General features: G+C 40.2%; 1 protein-coding gene across 1 annotated transcript in view; it reads right to left on the bottom strand.

Annotated features, from left to right (window-relative positions):
- ZMYND12 (zinc finger MYND-type containing 12) overlaps positions 1–22,796 on the bottom strand; it is a 38,908-nt gene that overhangs the window by 4,897 nt on the left and 11,215 nt on the right. Inside the window, exons 2-6 of the mRNA XM_049775517.1 lie at positions 19,300–19,441; positions 18,814–18,985; positions 6,769–6,938; positions 2,931–3,053; positions 1,487–1,598 (exon numbers count right to left, since the gene is read on the bottom strand). Coding sequence (XP_049631474.1) covers positions 1,487–1,598; positions 2,931–3,053; positions 6,769–6,938; positions 18,814–18,985; positions 19,300–19,441 — 719 coding nt within the window. The remainder of the gene's footprint in view (positions 1–1,486; positions 1,599–2,930; positions 3,054–6,768; positions 6,939–18,813; positions 18,986–19,299; positions 19,442–22,796) is intronic.

Raw genomic sequence — 22,796 nt, 5'->3', positions numbered from 1 at the left:
CAGCCGATCCAGGAGTTACTGCACTCAGGGTTACTCCTGGCTTTGCACCCAGAAATCACTCCTGGCAGGCTTGGGGGAACATATGGTATGCCGGGGATCAAACCTAGGTCAGTCCCAAGTTGGCCACATGCAAAGCAAATGCCCTACCCACTGTGTTATATCTCCACCCCTGGGAATGCATTTTTACTATTACACTCAGAAGAAACAGATAAAAACATACAGCATCATATTCAAGTTAACTCTCCTTGGACAGCCATGATTTCCAAGTTTTCTGCTTTTATAGGAACCTCTTTAATAATGAGAGAAAACTCAATGAAATTATGACTTTTTCTCTGTGTGCTCGGCTCCAAGAGATCATCCCTCTCTACTCCATCACCCAACTGTCCTCACCTCTTTTTTTTTTTTTTTTTTTGGTATTTGGGACACACTCGGTGGTGCTCAGGGGTTACTCCTGGCTGTCTGCTCAGATATAGCTTCTGGCACGAGGGACCATACGGGACACCGGGATTCGAACCAACTACCTTAGGTCCTGGATCAGCTGCTTGCAAGGCAAACACCGCTGTGCTATCTCTCCGGGCCCTGTCCTCAACTCTTAACTTGAGGCCTCACCCTGAAATATAATCTGTACCTGTAGAAATGTTTTTTTGCTACTTCACAGAGGTTCCATCTCACTAATGATATTGGTTGTCTTTTAAAGCAAAAATAAGTCTTTCAGTCTTGCTGGATTAGCTCAGAGTAAATAACTGCGCTGCCCTGGAGATGCTTACAACCCATTGATGAAAGAGGATCCAGAATAAGAACAGAGCCTCCTACTCTGGATATGTTCAAGGCATAACCCCTATGAATTATGCTTTGCTCAATTTACAGGGGCCCTACAGATTCCTTTTCTCTTGAAATCTCCCCCTTATTGGCCTCCTGAAAAGCAGAAATCTGATATTTCCCAGCATTGCTAAAATCTCTTTGGTCCCTAGTAAAGCATCCCCAAGAGGAGACAGAAAAAGATGGAATGACAAATGAAGCCCTCTTAAGGACAAGGTGGACAGATCAAAGAGACAAAACAGGAAGTAGGGCACTTGCCTCATATGAGACCAATGTGGGGGGCCGGCGAGGTGGCGCTAGAGGTAAGGTGTCTGCCTTGCAAGCGCTAGCCAAGGAAGGACCGCGGTTCGATCCCCTGGTGTCCCATATGGTCCCCCTCAAGCCAGGGGCAATTTCTGAGCGCTTAGCCAGGAGTAAGCCCTGGGCATCAAACGAGTGTGGCCAAAAAAAAACAAAAAAAAACAAACAAACAAAAAAAAGAGACCAACGTGGGTTCAACCCCCACCACATTAGTCCCTTGAGCCCTACCAGCAGTGACCCCCCCCCAGGCACAGACCCAGTAATAAGCTCTGAACACTGCTGAGTGTGCCTACACCCAAAAAAATGATATACCAAGGTGTGCAAGTAACATAAGAGTAAAGAGACCCCATAGAGAATGGCCATTCACCCAAGCCAGTGTCAGTCTCAAGCAGTTTTCCCAGCAAATCTATCTGTTGGTTACGAGCTTGTGCAAGAACTTGGTAGTGATCATATAAATATTTGTTCCAGATCTCGGTGACCTGTTGAAAAAGGAGAGGGAAATCAGACATCAGAAAAGCTAGCCAGGTCTTAGCTATGGAACCAGCCAGGCTAGGAGGGAAGCATCTTTGACAACCTACAGTATCCCTATATCATTGTGACTGGAGACAAAGAGTCCAAACTCCCCTGACCCTACTGATTATGAAGAATGGTGGTGACAAAGGGCAGGTGGAGAAAGGGGAATATCCATGGCTAGGTCTAATAACAAGCGCTACCATTTATTGAGCTTTTACAACCAAAACCTTTACATTCCCTCAGATATCTCAATAAAGGCATTTTTTTATTTTTCCCATTTCACACATAAATGGAGACTCAGTGAAGTTATGAACACACATACATACACACACACACACACACACACACACACAGTCACACACACACCCACTTTGGTAAAAGCTGTTAAGAGACAAGATATAAATTCAGATCTGACTCTAGGTACATTTAATACTACAATGCCTCTTCCTCAGAAGAGGGCCCAAGGCACATGTGCTTCCTGGACCCATGAACATGGTGCCCACATGTACATGTCACCCAAATCTCCACTCTTGAGATGTGGACTTTCTTACTTTTTTGCTGGGTTGTGTGTTGGGCTCTTTCCACCTTTGGAGAAGCCCACATTTTTCTCGAGAGTATTACTCTCTCCCTTTCGTATCATCTCTTTTCCCTTCCTTAGTACCTCAAAATAAAGCCTGTTTCTTTTCTTTTTTTTTTTTTAAAGTGGGCCCAAAATACAAAAAGTGGCCAAGAGGAGATTTCTACATATAGAAGACCAAAGTTTAATCCATGATATTTCTGGTCCCTTGACTGCTGAACCAGAAGTAATCCCTGAACACTGTCAGCATAGTCTAAACAAATAAAAAATGAAAATAGTCATAGCATGTGAGACTAACACCAAGGAATGGTTGTTTGCTCAATGAGATGTTAATATATGAATGTAGCCAACGTTTAATTATTGGTAATGCACTAAAACTTTTTACATAAAATGGGAAAATTTTATGAATTCTGTTTGTTGATTTATTCATAACAACTTTCAGCTTTCTATAAAAGCCATGCTTTCTCTATCAAATACCTCCATGGGCCACATTAATTCCATTACATGGGTACTACAGGACAGGTAGTCATTTATATTGGGAGGCTTTAGTATTTAGACACCTACTATTCATTAGTTAATTGCACTACAGTGCTAAGATCTAGTCTGTTTTGGTGGCAGAAAAACAAAAAGAATAGTGGACAAGTTGCTTTACTTTTCTGTACCTCAAATTTCTCATGATGGGTCTGATATCAAGGTTTAGCTTCCACATCCCCCAACTCACCTTGGTATATAATGTATCTGCCAGTTTCCACTTTTCAAGGAAATAGAAGATTCTAGCCAGGTGGAAGTAGCCCCCTGAAGTCCTGATATCCTCTGTTCCAAATGCACAACTGGCATAATAAATCTACAAAAGACAGAGGAAGCAAAGAGGTCTGAGTGATGTAGCACAGCTGTTAAGGTGCTTCTTTCATGTGGCTAACTTAGGTTTGATCCCCCGCATCCATATTGTTCTGTGAGTAACACCAGAAGTGATTTCTGAATGCAAAGCTAGGAGTAAGCCCTAAGCACATCAGGTATAACCCAGAACAAAAACAAAAGGAAGAAGAAAAAGCAGAAGACTTGAATTCTCTTGTGAAACATGCCTCACATAGGGCTTATATCCAGAAAATATCAAGATCTTTTATAATAGTTCGATTGAAAATATGGGCAAAGTATCTGAAGAGATATCTCTAGAAAAACATATAACAATGGCTAGTAATAACATGAAATGATACTCAACATTAGTAGTTATTAAGGGATGTCAAAACCATAATGAATTACCACTTCACATACTAAAATAGTTATACTCAGGAATATAGATGAAAATAACAAGCACAGGTAAAGATGTGGAGGAATGAAGACTTCATATCTCACTTAGGAATACTAAAATGGTACAGCTCTGGGGGCCAGAGAGATAGCAGGGAGGTAAGGCATTTGCTTTGCATGTAGAAAGACGGTGGTTCGAATCCTGGCATCCCATATGGTCCCCCAAGTCTGCCAAGAGCAATTTCTGAGTGTAGAGCCAGGAATAACTCCTGAGCGCTGCTGGATGTGACCCGAAAACAAAACAATCAACAACAACAACAACAAAAATGATACAGCTCGTCAGTAGAAAATATTCATGTAGTTCTAGAAAAATTGTGAAGAGTTATTTTAGAATCTAGCCATTCCATTTTAGGTAGATATCCGAGATAAATGTGTCCATACAGAGACCTAAACACAAAGTTCACAGAAGAATTACTCCCAATATCCTCAATGTGGATGCAACTAAAATGTGTAGCATCTTGTGAATGGATGAACTAACTGTGGCTCTTCCACACAATGAAATACTAATCAGCAATAAGAACATAAAGGATTTCTATACCCAGACACATGAATAGGTTCCAAAATAATTATACTCATTATAAGAAGTCAGATGCTAAAGACTACAGATACAGGAATTTTCCACAAAAGACAGATAATAAAGATATAAAGTAGTTGCCTAAGGGGAGGAAATGAGAAATAACTGTGCATAGATATTAGGGTTCTCTTTGAGAAATGCTTTCTAAGACTAGGTGTGAGAATGGTTTGTAAGCTGACTAAATATTGTGGAACTAAATTACTTAGTAATTTGACTAAATATCTGGAACTATACATCTAAATTGGGTGAAGTTTATGGTACTAAGAAAGCTGCGTTTCGGGGCTGGAGAGATAGCATGGAGGTAAAGCGTTTGCCTTTCATGCAAGAGGTCATCGGTTCGACTCCCAGCGTCCCATATGGTCCCCCGTGCCTGCCAGGAGCAATTTCTGAGCATGGAGCCAGGAGTAACCCCTGAGCACTGCCGGGTGTAACCCAAAAACCACAAAAAAAAAAAAAAAAAGAAAGCTGCATTTCTTTGTTTCATTTGACAAGCTAGACTGAGGAATCATGCTGGCATAATTCTTCGCAGTAGCTAGTTCAGACAGAGCAACTATATCTCCACAGAATTTTCTTTACTAGCCATTTCATAGAAGCAGAGCCATATGTGGCCTTTAATGTCTATCTTCTTTCTTTTAGCATGTGTGTGTATTTAATACAAATTAAATAGAAGAAGAAATAGAGAAGAAACACTAGTGCAAAAGTGTTTAGTCAGGCTCATTGGTGGCAACTCTCAAAAGGGTTGCCCAGTAAGAGTTATATGAAAAGCTTTTTATAGATAATTGGAAGAGGTAAGGAACCAACTAGAGTTAGTGAGTTATATGTTCTATCAACAGCAAGAAATTATTACATCAAAAGAGATAGATAGATAGATAGATAGATAGATAGATAGATAGATAGATAGATAGATAGATAGATAAGATAGATAGATAGATAGATAGATAGATAGATAGATAGATAGATAGATAGATAGATAGATAGATAGATAGATAGATAGATAGATAGATAGATAGATAGATAGATAGATAGATAGATAGATAGATAGATAGATAGATAGATAGATAGATAGATAGAGGGGAAAGTAAGATTCTGAGAGTCCAGGAAGAATTGATGCTATGGAGGAGCATATCTGCCTATACAAGGAGGCCAGAAAGGTAGCAGAGTAAATACCCCAACTTCCACTCTTCTTTCAACCTTCACTCCATGCTATGCTCTTTACCTCAAACTCAAATCTCACAAAAGCTAGAGAATGATGGAATCAGTTGTACAGTCCATAGAGCTCAGCTTCTCAGGGGGAAAGAATGTATTTTGAGTAAGGAAATTGAGGAAATAACCCACCCAAGAATGTTTCCAGTAAAACATTATGGGCACTGTGCAGCAAGAAGCAAACCAGACTTCTTAGCAGAGTCTGAGAATGAACCAATATATGTGGAGCTGGCAGTTCAACCCTAACCATGGCAAGAGCTCAGGAACTCTTCTCCCTATTAATATTCAATACTGAATAGCTAATAGAAACCTCATATACTCTAGAAGAATGTTCCAGCATCACCCTCATCCTCCCTAGCATTTATTTGTACAGAGGTACAATTTTACAAAGCACTTTTATAGCTCCAGCTCATTTAAAATTAATAACTACACTCTGAAGTAGAGACATTGATGTTATTTTAAAATAATGGCCAAATGAAAACAAACCCTGAGTCCTGACAACAGAATTGAAATTACTGAGAGGGTGAACAGGTGGAGGAAGGAAAGGAGAATATTAGAAGTGACAAAAAAAACAGTATTCATGAGTTTTTGGCACTATTTTAGTGGGCTAGTGAAGGTACAGTAATTTTTATACCAAAAACATAAAATCAATACTACTATAAACCACATTATTTTAATAATAATAAAATGAAAACAAGAAGATGCTCCATGTCACCCTGACTTTGATATAGGATCTGTACAAAAAAACAGTATCTTGGGGCCGGGCGGTGGCGCTGGAGGTAAGGTGCCTGCCTTGCCTGCGCTAACCTAGGACAGACCGCGGTTCGATCCCCCGATGTCCCATATGGTCCCCTAAGAAGCCAGGAGCAACTTCTGAGCGCATAGCCAGGAGTAACCCCTGAGCGTCACAGGGTGTGGCCCAAAAACCAAAAAAAAAAAAAAAAAACAGTATCTTTAACTACAGAAACCTGACTATGACAACTGTGATTGTGAAGAACTTTTACTAGGATCACAGAGAAAGACTTTGTGATTAGACAACTTAGTATGCTGGAGCCTGTAGTTGGTGTTATGGCAGGATGCTTTATGGATAAAGTCTCTCTGTTTTTATGCCAAAGGGTTTTTCTATTTCCCCCATATTTTGTTGTGCCTATGCAAAACAAAAACACCACCAGTCAGTTGTAAACAGAAAGTTTTAGATAAATGTTTAGTTTAAAAAATAAAAACAGGGGCCAGAGAGGTAGTGCTAGAGGTAAGGCATCTGCCTTGCAAGTGCTAGACTAGGATGGACCATGGTTCGATCCCCTGGCATCCCATATGGTCCCCCAAAACCAGGGGCAATTTCTGAGTGCATAGCCAGGAGTAACCCTGAGCATCAAATGGATGTGCCCTCCCCCCAAAAAAAATAAACATAAAAAATTTAAAAAACAAACAACTGAACAGAGTATCAGAAACATAGAATATAATTTAGTGTGTTTACATCATTGGCCAGATGATAACGTGCTTCATCATAGTTTTCTTTAGCTATATAGAGAAGGCCCAGGTTCCGATGCAGCAAAGAGTGGGTGGCACAAGAGCAGTCAGTTGATTTAAGAACTGTCCACTGAGCTTGGGATAGATATTCTTCAGCTTGTACAGTATGGCCCATACCTGCCCAAAGGAAGATGGTTAAAATTAATATCCTAGCCAGGAAAAAACATGATAATATGAGTCTTTACCTATTGGTTAAGTCACTTACTCAATGACTTAAATATTTATCAATACAAAAACTTGTACACAGCTATCCTAGCAGCCTTTGTTTTTTGTTGTGGGGCCACACCTGGATGTACTCAGGGGATATTCCTGGCTTTGTGCTCACAAATGACTCTTGGCAGGCTTGGGGGACTAAAAGGGATGACAAAGATTGAACCTGAATTAGCTGTGTACAAGGCAAATGGCCTATCTGCTGTGCTATCACTTTGGCCCCCATATAGCAGCCTATTTATAATAGACAAAATATATAGAACACTTGAATGCCCAACAACTGGCATGGAGATATACAAAATGTAGTCTGTCCATATTCATAAGAACATTACTAAAGACTTAGTCACTCAGACAAAAAAATAAAGTTGTGATACATGCTAGATGGACTTTAACAACATGATATTGAGGGATTGGAGTGATGCTACAGAGGGTAAGTCATTTGTCTTTCTTTTTTTGTTTGTTTTTTGTTTTTGTTTGTTTTTTTCTTTTTTGGGCCATACCCTTTTGATACTCAGGGGTTACTCCTGGCTAAGCACTCAGAAATTGCCCCTGGCTTGGAGGAACCATATGGGACGCCTGGGGATCGAACCGTGGTCCTTCCTTGGCTAGCACTTGCAAGGCAGACACCTTACCTCTAGCCCCACCTCGCCGGCCCCAAGTCATTTGTCTTTCATATAGCTGACCTAGGTTCGACCCCTGGCATCCCCTTTGGTTCCCCAAGCCTGCCAGGAGCAATTTCTGAGTGCAGGGCTATGAGTAACCCTTGAGGACTGCCAGGTGTGTCTCAAAAACAAAATTACACTAAGTGAAAGAAAGTAGACACAAAAGGTTACCTATTGTATGATTCTGTTAGGTGAAATATTCAGAGTTGACAAACACATAGACAAAGAAAGCAGGGTAGAGTAATTCTGGCCAGGATCTAAGGAGATAGGGACATCACTTTTCAGTTTTGAATGATGAAAACATCCTGGAGTCAGGTATAGTGAGGGAGGGATGCATAATGTATGACTGTACTAAATCACTGCATTGTACTTTAAAAAGTCAATTCTATCATATATAAATGATGTCTCTGTTAAATATATATATACATATGTATATTCATTACTTTTTATGATCTAGGCCTTGTGCTGAGTTATGGGAATTCAAAGATGAATCAAACCCAAATCTGTGAATAATTTTGTTTGGTTGAGGGAATACATGTGTGACATAAAAACAAATATATTTATAACTGTAAATATGATGATAGAAACTCTACTAGGTTGAGGTCAGAGAGAGTACAGTGTGTAAAGCCTTTGCCTTGTACATGGCTGACCAGGGTTTGATCCCCACCACCACATATGGTTCCCAAGCACCACCAGGAATGATCCCTGAGCACAAAGCCAGGAGTCAACTCAGCATTGCAAGGCATGGTGCAAGTGACTACCCATACCACCACCACCCCCCAAAAAAAGGAAAAAGAAAAATTAAAAAGAAACATAGAGTTGGAAGCTGCAGAGATGTGAAGAAGTGTTTAGTTCTATGGAAAGGGTGGAAGGCTGAATGTGTGTACCTCCACACAGGTTCTTAATTGAAACCCTAATGTCCATGTGAAGGTATCTGAGGTGAGGTCTTTGGGTTTTTTTGTTTGTTTGTTTGGTTTGTTGGTTTTGTTTTTGTTATTTTTTATATATCTTTATTTAACACCGTGATTTATTTAAACACCTTGACTACAAACATGGTTGTAGTTGTGTTTCAGTCATATGAAGAACACCCACCTTCACCAGTGCAACATTCTCATCATCAATACCCTAAATCTCCCTCCTCCCCACCCATTCCTGCCTGTATTGGAGACAGATTTTCTACTTTTCCTCATTCATTCACATTGTTATGATAGTTGCCAGTATAGTTATTTCTCTAACTGCACTCACCACGCTTTGTGGTGAGCTTCCTATCGTGAGCTGGACCTTCCAGCCCTCATCTCTATTGTCTCTGAGAATTATTACAAAAATGCTTTTTATTTTTCTTAAAACCCATAGATGAGTGATACTATTCTGTTTCTATCTATCTCCCTCTGACTTTCCTCTCTCCCTCTCACTCAGAGGTCTTTGAAAAGTGATTAGATCTTGAGGAAAGAGAAGAGAGAAATATAGTCTTTCCTGTGATGCTATAGCAGAATTGGCACCTGTAAGATGAGCACACAAACCCTCATTAGGTTCAAAAAGTCAGCATTTTCTTCTGTGACCTTCCTTCCAGGCCTGGTTAATATCAGCATGAGTTTCTTCTAGTTACAATCATAAATCGCTGAATTAAAGGAAAAGGGTGAAGGAGAAACAATTTGTAAGAGGAAGCAACTAACAGTGCTGGGCTTCAGTCCAAAATTAAAACAGGAAGCTATTAAATTAGAAAAAGAAACCAAGTCCCATGATCCTGGGCCAGGCAAACAGGGGAAATTAGAGCTTACATCTGTATTCTATCCACAAGCTAAGAATTTTAGAGGAAAGATCTCTTAAATTTAAAGATACATGTCTCAGGCCAGGTTGTTTGGGACAAAGCAGGGGATGAATGGGTATTTAAAGAGAACACTAACTTATGTTGGATATTTAAAATTTCCATTGTTGGGTTCTCACTCAAGAAGACAAAGTCACAGGAGGAGCCGATTGATGCCTGAATGCGATAGTTTCAAAGATAGTTACACAGGGGAAGGGTACAGTGGAAATCTGTGAGGCCACAAACTCAGAGAGTGGGATAGGGGATGTGAGGGATGCACTGATCTATGTTGGGCAAGACCAAGACTGTGCCCAGGGAAGCGCAGTTCTAGGACTGCACTCTTGTATGTGGTGTCTGCCTGGAGTGGAGGGAGTGGAGATAGCTTTGCAAAAGAAAGTAAAAGTGTCCAAAAGAATGATTTTAGGACACATAAAAAGGACAGCAATTAAGGAACAGAGGCCCTTGTCTGAGAGTGGAACAGTTGGCTTCCCTGGCTTAGTAGGAGATCTGAATTATTTTGAAAGGATATTTTGCAGGATTTGGTGATGAAAATAAAAGGGTGAGTCAAAGATAGAGCTGTGAAGTCCCTAAAGAGCTGCCTGTCCCCACTTTGGTAGATCACTTATATCCATGGTCTAGGTCTTACAGGGATCATAGGCAATTATATCAAAGAAGCAATTATTATCAAATTTGCAGAGCAGGAAAACTTCCTTCATTTGACCACTGAATCATCTAAAGTCTGAGTCTCCACCACTCTGCCTGGGGGCTCAGTGCCTACTGGTGAAAAGAAAAAAAATCACAAAAGCAGAAATGATCCCTGACCTCAAGGATCTTACAGTCAAGAACAACCAAACAAAAATGTAGAGCTATGAAGAAAATGAAGGGAATATAGGGAGTAGGAGAATTTGAGAGAACCTGCTCTGATGTGATGGTTGGGGAATGAATGACCCTCCAAGGAGACACTGAAATAAATGCCTGAGGGGTAAAAGAAAAGGATTCCAGGTAGCAGGAATGTCAATCTGTGCAAAGGCAAACCTGATGCTGAGGACACCCAACCAGTAAAAACAGAATTTACTTTCTTCTGGTTCTAGAGTGCTGGCAACAATGGCAGAGGTGAAAAAGGTAGTTTCTCTTCTCTTTTTTCTAAATTTTTTAATAATTTTTTTTGTTTGTTTTTGGGTCACACCCGGCAGCGCTCAGGGGTTACTCCTCTATGCTCAGAAATTGCTCCTGTCAGGCTTAGGGGACCATATGGGATGCCAGGATTTGAATCACTGACCTTCTGCATAAAAGGCAAATGCCCTACCTCCATGCTATCTTTCCGGCCCCAATTTTTTAAAAAGTTTTTAAAGATGTTTTCTACAGTTCTGAAAAAATACCAACACTGCTTCTCTAAGGTATCAGGTAGTAGGCTAAGTAACTTCTCTGTATGAATATCCATTCTGGGTGTGAAGACACTGATGATAGTCCCAGTGCTCCCTGAGCTTACAGTCTAGCATGAGAGAAAGACTTTGATAAAATAATTACATCAAAGAATGCATAACTATTATTGGGCAAAGTGCCCAGAAAAAAGGAAACAGTTGCCACATGGGTACATATAAAAGAGACCTGTCTTCATCTATAGAGCTGGAAGACTCCTAGACAAGGGAACAGATGGGTGAAGGAGAAGTAGGAGTTAATGAGAGAAGTGGGAAAAAGGGTGCATCTAGAACAAGGAAGCTCCTGCTGTCTCTAAGAAAATCTTGTGAGGCCAGTGTAACTGAGAGAGATCAAAAGGTGGAATGAGGTGAGAGGATTTATGAATGCTGAAGTTCAAAGATTGCTCTGGGAATCTGGCCTTTCATTATCAGAGTGACCTTGTTGCATTTTCATTGAGAGGACACAAAGGCTCAGGCAGAAGCTGTCAGGCAACAGAGCAGAGCAGAGGTGATGAAATTCAGGCCATGGTGTTTTTTCCAAACTCTTGTAACGTGCATCAGAATCAACAGAACCTGAACTGAAGCTCCCCATCCAATATTCTTTCTGCAAGCTTGGAAGGATGAACAGTTCAGGATCGGGAGACAGATGCTGGGGAGGGAGCTCAGAGAGATGCAGTCATGTATAATATGTACAGGTCTGACACCACATGGTCTCTTTAGCAGCATGGAGTGTAGTCCCAATAACCCCAGCATTTATAAAGAGACCCTCAAAAAAAAAAAAAACCCAGAAAGAATGGGGAGATGGAAGCAAGGGTTTGGGGAGTAGATTTAGACTGACAGTGGTGAGGTGCTGGATTTAGATGGTGTCATATAGGCCTCATATGAGGACAGGTGTCTTTTATATGTACCTGGTGGAGTCTGCTTTCTTTCTGGCATATATAGAGATGATAGAAGAGACAGGGAGAGATAGTGGCAGAAAGAGAGAAAAGAAATGCATGTTCACATATCCATTTATTTATACACTTTCCAATCTCTAGGAGCAGGTTCCTCGATCCCAATCTTATGTCAAATGCATAACTCTTGGCTTTTAAATTATTCTTTCCCGGGCCAGGAAGGTGGCGCTAAAGGTAAGGTGTCTGCCTTGCAAGCGCTAGCGTAGGACAGACTGTGATTTGATACCCATATGGTCCCCCCAAGCCAGGGGCGATTCCTGAGCACATAGCCAGGAGCAACCCCTGAGCGTCAAACGGGTGTGGCCCAAAAACCAAAAAAAAAAAAAAAATCATTCTTTTCACTTAAAGAAATCAGGACTCCTGGGAGGTAGATTTCAGAGAGCAGGAATGAGACAGGAGAGTGGAATGTGTCAGAAATAAAGAAGAGGCTGCCAAGAGCCAAACCAGGAACAGTCTGAGCATTAAATTGGTGATAGTAAAGACTTAAACCCACTGAACCATATATAAAACCAAGACTCTATACTGGTATGATACCTACGCAAATAACAAGATCTCTAGCTACAGTCATGATGTTATCATCCACAACTGAGCGGAAAGTTTCCTAGCACCATAAAAAGATCTTGGGGAGTGAAAATGAGCATGTATGGAGCCTGTAGTTGTTTCCAGTATGATTCAAGAGTGGAGAAACCCTGTATCTCTTAGGCCAAGGAAATTCCCTTTCTAATTTCCCCAATACTTACTGTGCCTATGCCAAAGAAAATAAAAGAAGCACTAAACCTTCCTTTGTTTTTTCTTTTCTTATTATTTATCTTTTATTTTTCTTCTCTTTTCTATTTTTTCTTTCTTTTTTCTTCTTTTTTATTTATTTTATTTATTTTTATTTTTTTATTTTGAATTATGAGAACAAAAGATGCAAAGAAAGAGGACAAGGTAAAGTTACAGTGGAAGGACAATCATCCATAACATAATTCTCAGAAGAAGTCCCCTTGCTGATATCTTAACTTTGAACTTTCAGCCAAAGAACATTAAGATAAATAAAACAGAATCCATGTACAATTACTTTGTCCCTCAAGTCCCCAGATTGTAGCACATTATAATATTTCTTAACAGCACACAAGGCAATCTAAAGCCATCAAACTTATGTAACTCCTTAAACATTAGAGGCATAGTATTTTTTACATTTCCATGTACATGTATATTAGCTTAAGTTAACCTCAAATTTTAAGTGGGTGCATTTAACCTCAAATTTTCAGTGGGTGCATTTTAAGGATTAGAGTCAAAGGAGCACAGTAAAAACGGTGTTAGACTGGCAATTGTTGTTTGCATAGGCCCACCAAAATATGAGAGGCATGGAAAGGAATAACCTTGGCCTAAATACAAAGAGATCCTACCCCCGAAGTTTCCTGGCATAAGACCAACTCTAGGCTTCAGGCAAGTTATCGTCCGATCCAAGACATTGTCTGTAGTGCCAACACACTTTTCACACAGTCTCTGTTGTTGGTATCATGTTTCTGTATTAAAGATTCTGGAATCTGCATATCCTAAATTGAAGTCATGATGTGGACTGTCTTCTCGTTTCACCTCACCATGAAAGGGAGATGCAGTAAGCCCTGTCCTGTAAGCAGGTCGTTAAGTCTTCTCATTGTTAAGAGAAGTCTCTTTTCAGCAGAACGATGTCTGAGCAGTGGTAGAGGATTACTTCCAGGTGATGTTATAGACAAACCTCACAATTAAGGGGCAATACAGCAAGCCCTGTCCAGTAAGCAGGTCATTGTTTTTGTTAAGTCTTCTTAGTGTTAAGAGAAGTCTTTTTTGAGTAGATCGATGTCAGAGCAGCTGTAGGGTCTTCCCTGGTAGAGGAATGCCTCCAGGTGATGTTATATACAACCTTGGATGTTTTGTAGATGTCTTCTCTAGATCAGGGGTGAATGGAGAATGCCAATTCTTCTGAGGCCTGTACCAGGTCTTTATGTCAATGTTCAGGATGTAAGGTCATATTGCACTACAAGATTTGTGTGTTCCCATCTCTATTAGATAAGAACTTATTGGTATGTATAGTATTTTCCCATTTTAGTGTGCCTAAGCAAACAAGAAATAAAGCCACGTGGTGCTATCAGATATATGGGGGCGTAAGAACATTTCCAACAATACCCATGACTTGGTTCAAACATAAGCATTAAACTGAGGGATTCTTTCACACCAAATTTCATATTGAGCAGTTCACAAAGAGAAGATAAAAAACATGGGGAGGGAATCATCACTGTATAAGAAAATATTCAGCAAAAGTTATAGCCGTCAAAGAAAACACCCATAAAATGTTGAAGAGACATAAGTGTCCTTTTTATGCCTTTTAAAATAGTTGGGTGGGTGTTAACTCCAGGACACCACTTTGATCTGTGACTTAGGACTCTACAGTACTTAAGTTAGAAAGGGTAAATGAGGAGTAATAATGATAGGAGTTAAGGAAGTTAAAGAGAAATCTGATCTTATGAAGGGGAAGTTAAAGAGAAATCTGATCTTATGAAGGGGTATGCAAAAGGGCAGAGTACAAAATGGACATTCTGCATATATAAAAACATAATTCAATGATAGTGAGTACTATTAATGTTTCTTGTGCACGCGGGGGCTATCGCTCCCGCGTGATTTTGAAATTATAGACTGGACAGTGATTACCAGTGACTTCAAGAAGCTAGGAGGCCAGAAGTTTAGGGCCCCACCCAGCCCCTCCCTAAGGAGCTGAATGGATAATGGGGGAAAGCCTAGGGTACCTTCGAGCTCCACCAAGGGGCCCAACTCACCGGCTTGCCCAGGCATGTGACCCAGGGAAGCCCTGGAGATCTGGAGCAAGGTGGTAGAGGGGTGCTGGGGTTACCCAAGTCCCGCACCCCCACTAGGCCTGGTTAGGAAGGCCTCTGGCATGGCGGTGGCCTGCCAAACCCCCTCCTGCTAGACCTCTTCTTTTTTATTATCTTAATTTTTTATATATGTTCATTCTCGTGGTTATTATATGATGGTGGTTGACTCAAAGGATAGGGCACAGTAGCTTTGAGTCCTTTCAAATAAACCAATCTAGGAGTTAGGAAATGTGCTGGAAACTAAATGGAGGAACATTTTATAAAAGCAATTTACTTTTCATTTAAAAATGTGTCAGTGTTGGGGCCAGAGAGATAGCATGGAGGTAGGGCGTTTGTCTTGCATGCAGAAGGATGGTGGTTTGAATCCCAGCATCCAAGCCTGCCAGGAGCGATTTCTGAGCGTAGAGCCAGGAGTAACCCCTGAATGCTGCTGGGTGTGACCCACCCCCATAAAAAAGAAGTATCAGTGTTGGGGCCAGAGAGATTGTACAACAGATAGGAGACTTGTCTTGCATGTGGCAAACTGGATTTGATTCCCAGTAAACTATATGTACCCCAACCTGCCAGTAGTGATCCCAAAGTGCAGAGCCAGGAAAAATCTCCTAGCATAGCCACATGTGATTATAAAACAAAACAAAAAGTATCAACATCCTAAAAATCAAGGAAAGATGGAACTAGAAGACTAAAGAAACATGGCAATAAAAGGAAGAGTGTGATTCTGAGCTATAACCTTTTGATATTTTTGGGAAAATGAAGACATTTGAATAGGGTCTGCTTAGTGTTTGATAGTATGGTAGCTCTAATTATAAAATTTCTTTTTAGGGGTACACTCCAGGAAGCACTTAGGTTGGAGGACTATGTGGTGCCATAATCCATGCCAAGCCCTTGCACATGCAGACCACATGTTCTACTACTGAGCCACATTCCTAGCCTGTTACTTCCCATTTAAGGAAAGCATGCACCAGACGTGGTTTTTCCCTTCCCTGGTGCAGTGCCTTCCTCTAAAAGAATTATTTGCCAAAAGGCCCCCTTAGCGAGGTCAATCATTTGACCCTTTGCATGGATCATTGGCGGTAATTCCAACATGGCTGTAACATTACATTTTTCTCTCTATTTGGCCACTATAGAAATCCAGCCTTGGGGCCGGGAAGGTGCTTGCGTAGGATGGACTGCGGTTCGATCCCCCAGCGTCCCATATGGTCCCCCCAAGCCAGGGGGCATTTCTGAGTGCTTAGCCAGGAGTAACCCCCGAGCATCAAACAGGTGGGGCCCAAAAACCAAAAAAAAAAAAGAAAGAAAGAAAGAAAGAAAGAAATCCAGCCTCAGCTCTCCTACAGACAAAGAAATGTCAGTATTAAAAGCCCGCCAAAAGTTCCCTGCTGACTAGTTCATATAACCTGGTGCCAACAGCTTGTTTTTCTGAGTCTAGCTCTATGATGGTAAACATAGAGTCCCCCCTAAAATCTATTTTCCGGCTACTACATAAACATCAAAAATATCTCTGTCTCTCTCCTCCTGGTTTCTTGAAAAACCTGCTTTTTGCTAAACCAAGAACATCCCCGGCTCTGGCTTCACTGCCCTCCAGCAGAGTTCTTTCTCACCTGAAGAACTGTCTTTTAATATGTAAATTTAAGGCTTGTTTCACTCTCCTGCTCTTTGAGGACACCTTGCATACCAGAGTCTGTGTTTATAAAATGTCATCGGCTGAAAAATAAATTTGTCTTTCATCTCTTGGACGTGAGTCCCCATACAATGCATTTTGTATGGTCTCATTTATTTCATATTTCATATCCGTCCACTCATGCTCCCACTTCTCTCCCTGTGAAAGGTTCCCAGACTCCACGAAGGTTCTGCTTAGCTAACCTGTCTGCAGCACTAGCCCTGGCAGATAATGATAGATAATGATAGATAATGGTTTACTGTGGTTACAAAAGGAAATCATTTTTGCAGGACATATGCACTAAGTATTAAAGAGGCATCAGGTAAGCAAATTACAGTCATTTTAGGAGAAAAAGTTATTTGTATTACACTTCCAGAAATTTCACTTTTTGTAAGTTTGGTGTTGAACCAGAGTTGGTACCAGAAGCATGGTGCTTGCTTTGCACCAAATGTGGTTGACCCAGGTTCAATCATAGGCAATGCAATATAGTATTACCAGAATGACCCCTGAGCACAGAACCAGAATCAGAAGTAATTCTTGAGCACCACCGGATATGACCCCAGAACTCCTCAAAATTAAAAAAGTTTGGTGTTGTTTGTTTTGTTTAAAATTAGTTATTAGAATATATAAAATGAGGAGCCAGATGGTAGGCACTTGACTTGTATTTGGTGGTCCCAAATACAGGTGGAACCTGAGCCTGCCAGGAGTAATTACAGAGTATAGAGCCAGGAGTAAACACTGAACACTGCTAGGTTTGGCCCCAAAAGGAAAAAAAACAGATACATAAAGTGGCAGGATATTTCCAAAATACTATAGCTACTCAAAAATCCTCCTAAAAGTGCTAATTGTTTTCTTGTAACAACCACCATTGGTATGTTTGGTAAGTCTGTTCCAGACTCTCCCATCTACTGGAGTAGAGATATAGGGACTGATCACTGATCTAACAAAGGTAGATACCTACTTACAAAAGTAGGTAAGGTAGTCTAGATACTAGAGTCAAGTTGGGTCAATAAAAGTCTTTCTAATAGGAAATAAAAATAGAAAATCAGATGCTAATTATTTTTATTATCTACTTTAAACCTGGAGGCCATAAAATGTAAATTTAATGCAAATTTCATATGATGCTTTGAAGTAACAGTTTTCTGCAGTAAGCTTACAGTAGAAAAATCTGGCCTGAAAAGATGTGAAATGTAGCAGGTATGAAGAAGCAGGACAAGAGACCAGGCCCCAGTCAAGGTGCAGTCACCCAAGCCTGCATTATTTGAGAACCTCCTGACAACCTGATCAAGTTTTTCCCTTTGCTTGAGTTAGCTGAAAGTGGAATTGTGTCAATTAGAGAAAAAATCAACAGATCTTTTTCTTCTAACTTCCATAAAATCCACTTTTAAAAAAGGCAGTTAATTAAAATTTTTTCTTTTATTGAATTATCCTCAGATTACAAGTATATAGACATATACTTGTATATATAGGTATATATCTATATACATAAGCATATTTATATGTTTCAGGGTGCTTTAGCTCAATATCAGAATGTACTATGTTATAACCTCTACCAAAGATCTCATTTACACCAACCTGATTTGAACCCCTCTGCTAATTTGATTGCCCTCTCCCAGGGCCTCTTATCTGTGATTATCACTGAAAGTCTAGTTTCATCCACCAATCAACAATTTTCCTCCATTACATATGTGAACCCTCACCCCACTTCCTTTCCTCTGGGAGACACCATTCTGTTGCAAGAATCAAAGGATTTGTGTTAGTTTCTTGTTTCTTCATCTTCCATATTTGAACAAAAATCTTTGCCCATTTTTCAATGAAATTGCCTTTTGTATACGTGTCAGTTCTAAGAGTTCTTCAGATATTCTAAATACTAGATCCTTCTTAGGCATATAATTTGTAAATATGGTTTTCTGCTCTGTGATCAGCCATTTTACCCTATTAAGCATGTTCATTGATGTATAAAAGTTTTAAATTTTGAAGAAATATTTATCTTTTTCTTTTTTTCCTTGTGGGTTTGGTTTTTCAGTGGTTTATTTGTTTATTTTATTTTGGTTTGGGGACTACACCCAACAATGTACAGGGCTTGCTTACTCTTGACTTTGTACTTAAGGATCACTCCTGGTAGGTCTCCAGGGACCGTATGGGGTGCCAGAGATCAAACTCAGGTTAAGCATGTACAAGACAAGCTTCCTTCCCACACTGTACTATCTCCCCAGACCTGTTCTTTATACCTGTCTCTCCCATTCCTATTCTTTCTGTTTTTAAATGTCACATCTAAGAAGCCACAGTCAAATCCAAGATCACCAAGTTTAACTTCCAGGATTTCTTCTAAATATTGAAAAAGTTTTTGCCACTGATGCCATGGGATGAAATCTTTTACCATAAATATGAGCACTGCTGAAGGGTTTTGGAAAAGGCTGTTCCACTTACCAAGACTAGCCTCAGACAACAGCAAATAAGCAGGCACAAGCTCTACGGAACTCAGACCATACAAATTTCTTCGGAAGCGAAGAGAATGCAAGGCTGCTGGCACAGCATTTGCATATTTTCCTTCAAAGATGTATTTCTGGGCGATGGTGTAGCAAAATTCAATCAAATGCATCTGTGAAAGGAAAAATTAGTCCATCTAAGATCTAGAGATAATGGTGGACAAAGTAACACCTGGTGATAAGATCAACATGCAGTGAACTGACAGGATAGAAGGTAAATCTGCCTGTCTACATTTGTTCTGCATTTTGTTAGGGAAGCCCTGGGAAACTGATACAGCTGATGTCCAGGACACACATGAAGATCAATTGATGGAATAATGCTGAGAACATAAAGACACAAAGCAAAATCTGTGAGAGGCCCGTGATCCCTTTCTGTGGACAGTTTGGCTGCACCTGTGAGTTAACCTAATGCAACTCTAGGGTCTACCTGCCGCTGCCTCTGCTGCTGCAGCCCGTGCTGCCGCTCTTCCTCTGAATTGTAGAAGGGCATGGAAGTGCGCAGTGGGATCAAGAGCTGACATATCTTCTCGTGGATACTGTTCCAGTCAGCTTGCTGATGAACCGGGCCACTGACAAAGAAGAGAGACTTGTTAGCTTGACCCCATCTCAGAGTCCATTGGCCCTACTACTGGTCTAGCCTTAATCCCTAGAAACTAGAGATGTAAACCCAACACAGAGCAGGGTTTTCTAACATAAATCTATTTTATTTTGTAGTGTTGTTCGCTGATATAAAAATCCTAACCCTAACCTTAACAGGTGGTGGTTGAGAGGGTGGTCTCAAGGAGGCTGTCCCTGCAGGCACAGGACCATATGGCAGAGCCGCAGGGTAATCCTAGGACTACCTCAGCTTTTCTGTTTAATAAGAACAGACATCCTAACCTCTGTATCATCCTAAGCCATTTCCAAAATACCTGACCATTGAAGCTGATGAACCTGAAGTTCTTTGGGGAAGAAACCTGGCACTTACATTTGATGAAGTGATAGGTGACAATGTATTATTGTTAGCTCCAGCAAGGCTGTCATCTCTAGAAGACACTTTCTCTGTTTTCTGTGCTCTAATTCGCTGGTTTATATAGAAAACACCTTGAATATTCCCCCAAACCCAGGGCTGCCAAATTTAGACTAGCATATAACTCATATCCGGAAAGCCAGCAAAATCTGTTATTAGTGTTTTAAAGACTAGGTGGGAAAAGATTATAGCTGTTACTAGAAATCTGGACTCCAGACAGATTTTTTTTTTGGAGTGGGGAGTGGTTGGGCCACACTCAGCAGTGCTTAGAGGTTACTCCTGGCTCTGTACTCAGAAACAGTTTCTGGCAAGCTCGGAGGGATTATATGGGATATCAGGAATCCAACCTGGGTCCGTCCCAGGTCAGCCACGTGCAAGGCAAATGTAGGGCATAGGTAGGCCTCTGTGCTATTGCACAAACAGCCCCAAATAGGTTTGCTTTTAACAGCTCCACAAGAAAGAATGGTGACTGGGCACACAGCTTTTCTGGTTTGGGGGTAATACCCAGCAGCACTCAGGGGTTACTCCTGACTCTATGCTCAGAAATTGCTCCTGGCATGCTCGGGGGACCATATGGAATGCCGGTATTCGAACCATTGTCCTTCTGCATCTAAGGCAAACGCCTTACCGCTGTGCTATCACTTCAGCCCCACAGCTTTTCTATTTTAATTGTAATTAGTACTTTTTGTTTGGGGGCCATACTCAGTTATGCTCAGGCCATACTCCTAAATCACTCCTGGAGGGCACGGGGAACATATGGGAAGCTAGGAATTGAAATCTAGGAAGCTAGGCTACATACAAGGCTATCATGCTGCCCCCTGTGTTTTGTTGTTGTTCTTGTTACTTGATTGGATACTACAGACACTTAAAAAGTGGCAGAAAAAGTCTACTGGAGAGCATGCCTACAGCATCCAGTTGTATTTTAAAAAATACCGTATTTTTCACTTTATAAGATGCACTGACCATAAGACACACACAAGTTTTTAAATGCTCTCTTACCCAGCACTCAGGCTTCAGCTCCAGATAGCATTTGCTACATAAGATGCACTTTTGGGTGGAAAAAGGTGCATCTATGGTACAAAAAATATGGTAACTGCCTTAAAGAATATTTCCCAAATCTATGCAATTCTGACTTTTCTTCCAAATCATAGTTTGTATTCTAGATTTTCTGAATGGGATTCAATTAGTATACCATAAAGTTCATCATTTTATTTACTTAGGACATGGGAATGGGGCCACAAACATCTGTGCTCAGGGCTTACTTTTGGCTCTGTGCTCAGGGATCACCTTTTTTTTTTTTTCCTCTTGACTTTTGGGCCACACTCAGAGAAGTTCAGGTTTTCCTCCTGGATCTACATTTAAGAATTATCCCTGGCATTTCCTGGGACACCATACAGGATGCCACAGAATCAAGCCAGGGTCAGCAGTGTGCAAGGCAAATGCCCTACCCACTATACTATTGCTTCATTTCAAGAGGGGTCATTCTTGGCAATGCTTGGGGATCATAACCCAGGCTTTCCCCAGGCAAAGTTGGCCTTACCCATTATACTATCTCTCTAGTCCAAAATTTGCCACTTTAAAGTATACCACTTTAAATTCAGTGGTTTTTCAGCATATTCACAAGGTTACATTTCACAATTGTATTTTTAAAATGCTCTGTAATTCAGGCAATTTTGCCATCAAAGAAGATATTTGATTCATTCTAATGGTCACTCTAACTCTTTTTTTCTACCACTGATGGCCAGAAACCAATATCTAGCATTACATTTAAATGGAAACAGACAGCATGCAGCCTTTTGGGTCAAGCTTCTTTCACTTAGTATACTGTTACCAGATTTTATCTATATTTTAGCCTGTATCATGATCATATTCCTTTTTATAAATACTATTTCACATGAAAATTATGTACACAGTACTTTTATCTATTTCTCAGTTGGTGGCATTGGGCTTTGTTGTCTTTTCACTTTTCTGCTAATTATATATAACACTTATGAATATTTGTGTATAAGATTTTTGTGCAGACATATGTTTTAAATTCCCTTGGGTATATACCTAAGAATAAAATTGCTAAGGCTGGAAAGAAACTACATGGGTAAAGGCACTTGCCTAGTATATATATATGGCTGACACTGGTTTGATCCCTAATAAAAAACCAGGAATGACTCAGAAAACAATGATGTGGCCTCAAAACAAAACAAAACAACAGAATTTTGGGGTTAGATATTTATATTATATATAAGTATATGTATACATACTATATTATATACATGCATACTATATTTGTGTTTTACATATGTATTTTATGTATGTATATCTATTTATATATAGTATATACATACACATAACTCTATATTTACTTTTGTGAGGTTGGCCAAATTGTTTCCCATAAAAATTGTGCCATTGCCCAAATTTATGGAAAGTGATATGGAGATTCCTCCAAAAGCTGGCAATTGAGCTCCCATATGATCCAGCTATACCACTCCTAGGGATATATCCTAGGAACACAAAAATACAATACAAAAATCCCTTTCTCACATCTATATTCATTACAGCACTATTTACAATAGCCAGACTCTGGAAATAACCAAGATGCCCTTCAACAGACGAATGGCTAAAGAAACTGTGGTACATATAAACAAAGGAATATTATGCAGCTGTCAGGAGAGATGAAGTCATGAAATTTTCCTATACATGGATGTACATGGAATCTATTATGCTGAGTAAAATAGGTCAGAGGGAGAGAGATAGATGCAGAATAATTTCCCTCATCTATGGGTTTTAAGAAAAATAAAAGACACTTTTGCAATAATTCTCAGAGACAAAGAGAGGAGGACTGGAAAGTCCAGCTCACTACATGAAGCTCACTACAAAGAGTGGTGAGTGCAGTTAGAGAAATAACTACACTGACAACTATC

Source organism: Suncus etruscus, chromosome 6, assembly GCF_024139225.1.
Source record: "Suncus etruscus isolate mSunEtr1 chromosome 6, mSunEtr1.pri.cur, whole genome shotgun sequence".
NCBI classification, from domain to species: domain Eukaryota; kingdom Metazoa; phylum Chordata; class Mammalia; order Eulipotyphla; family Soricidae; genus Suncus; species Suncus etruscus.
The sequence above is the reverse complement of the archived record's forward strand: the minus strand, read 5'-3'. Positions and strand labels throughout refer to the sequence as shown.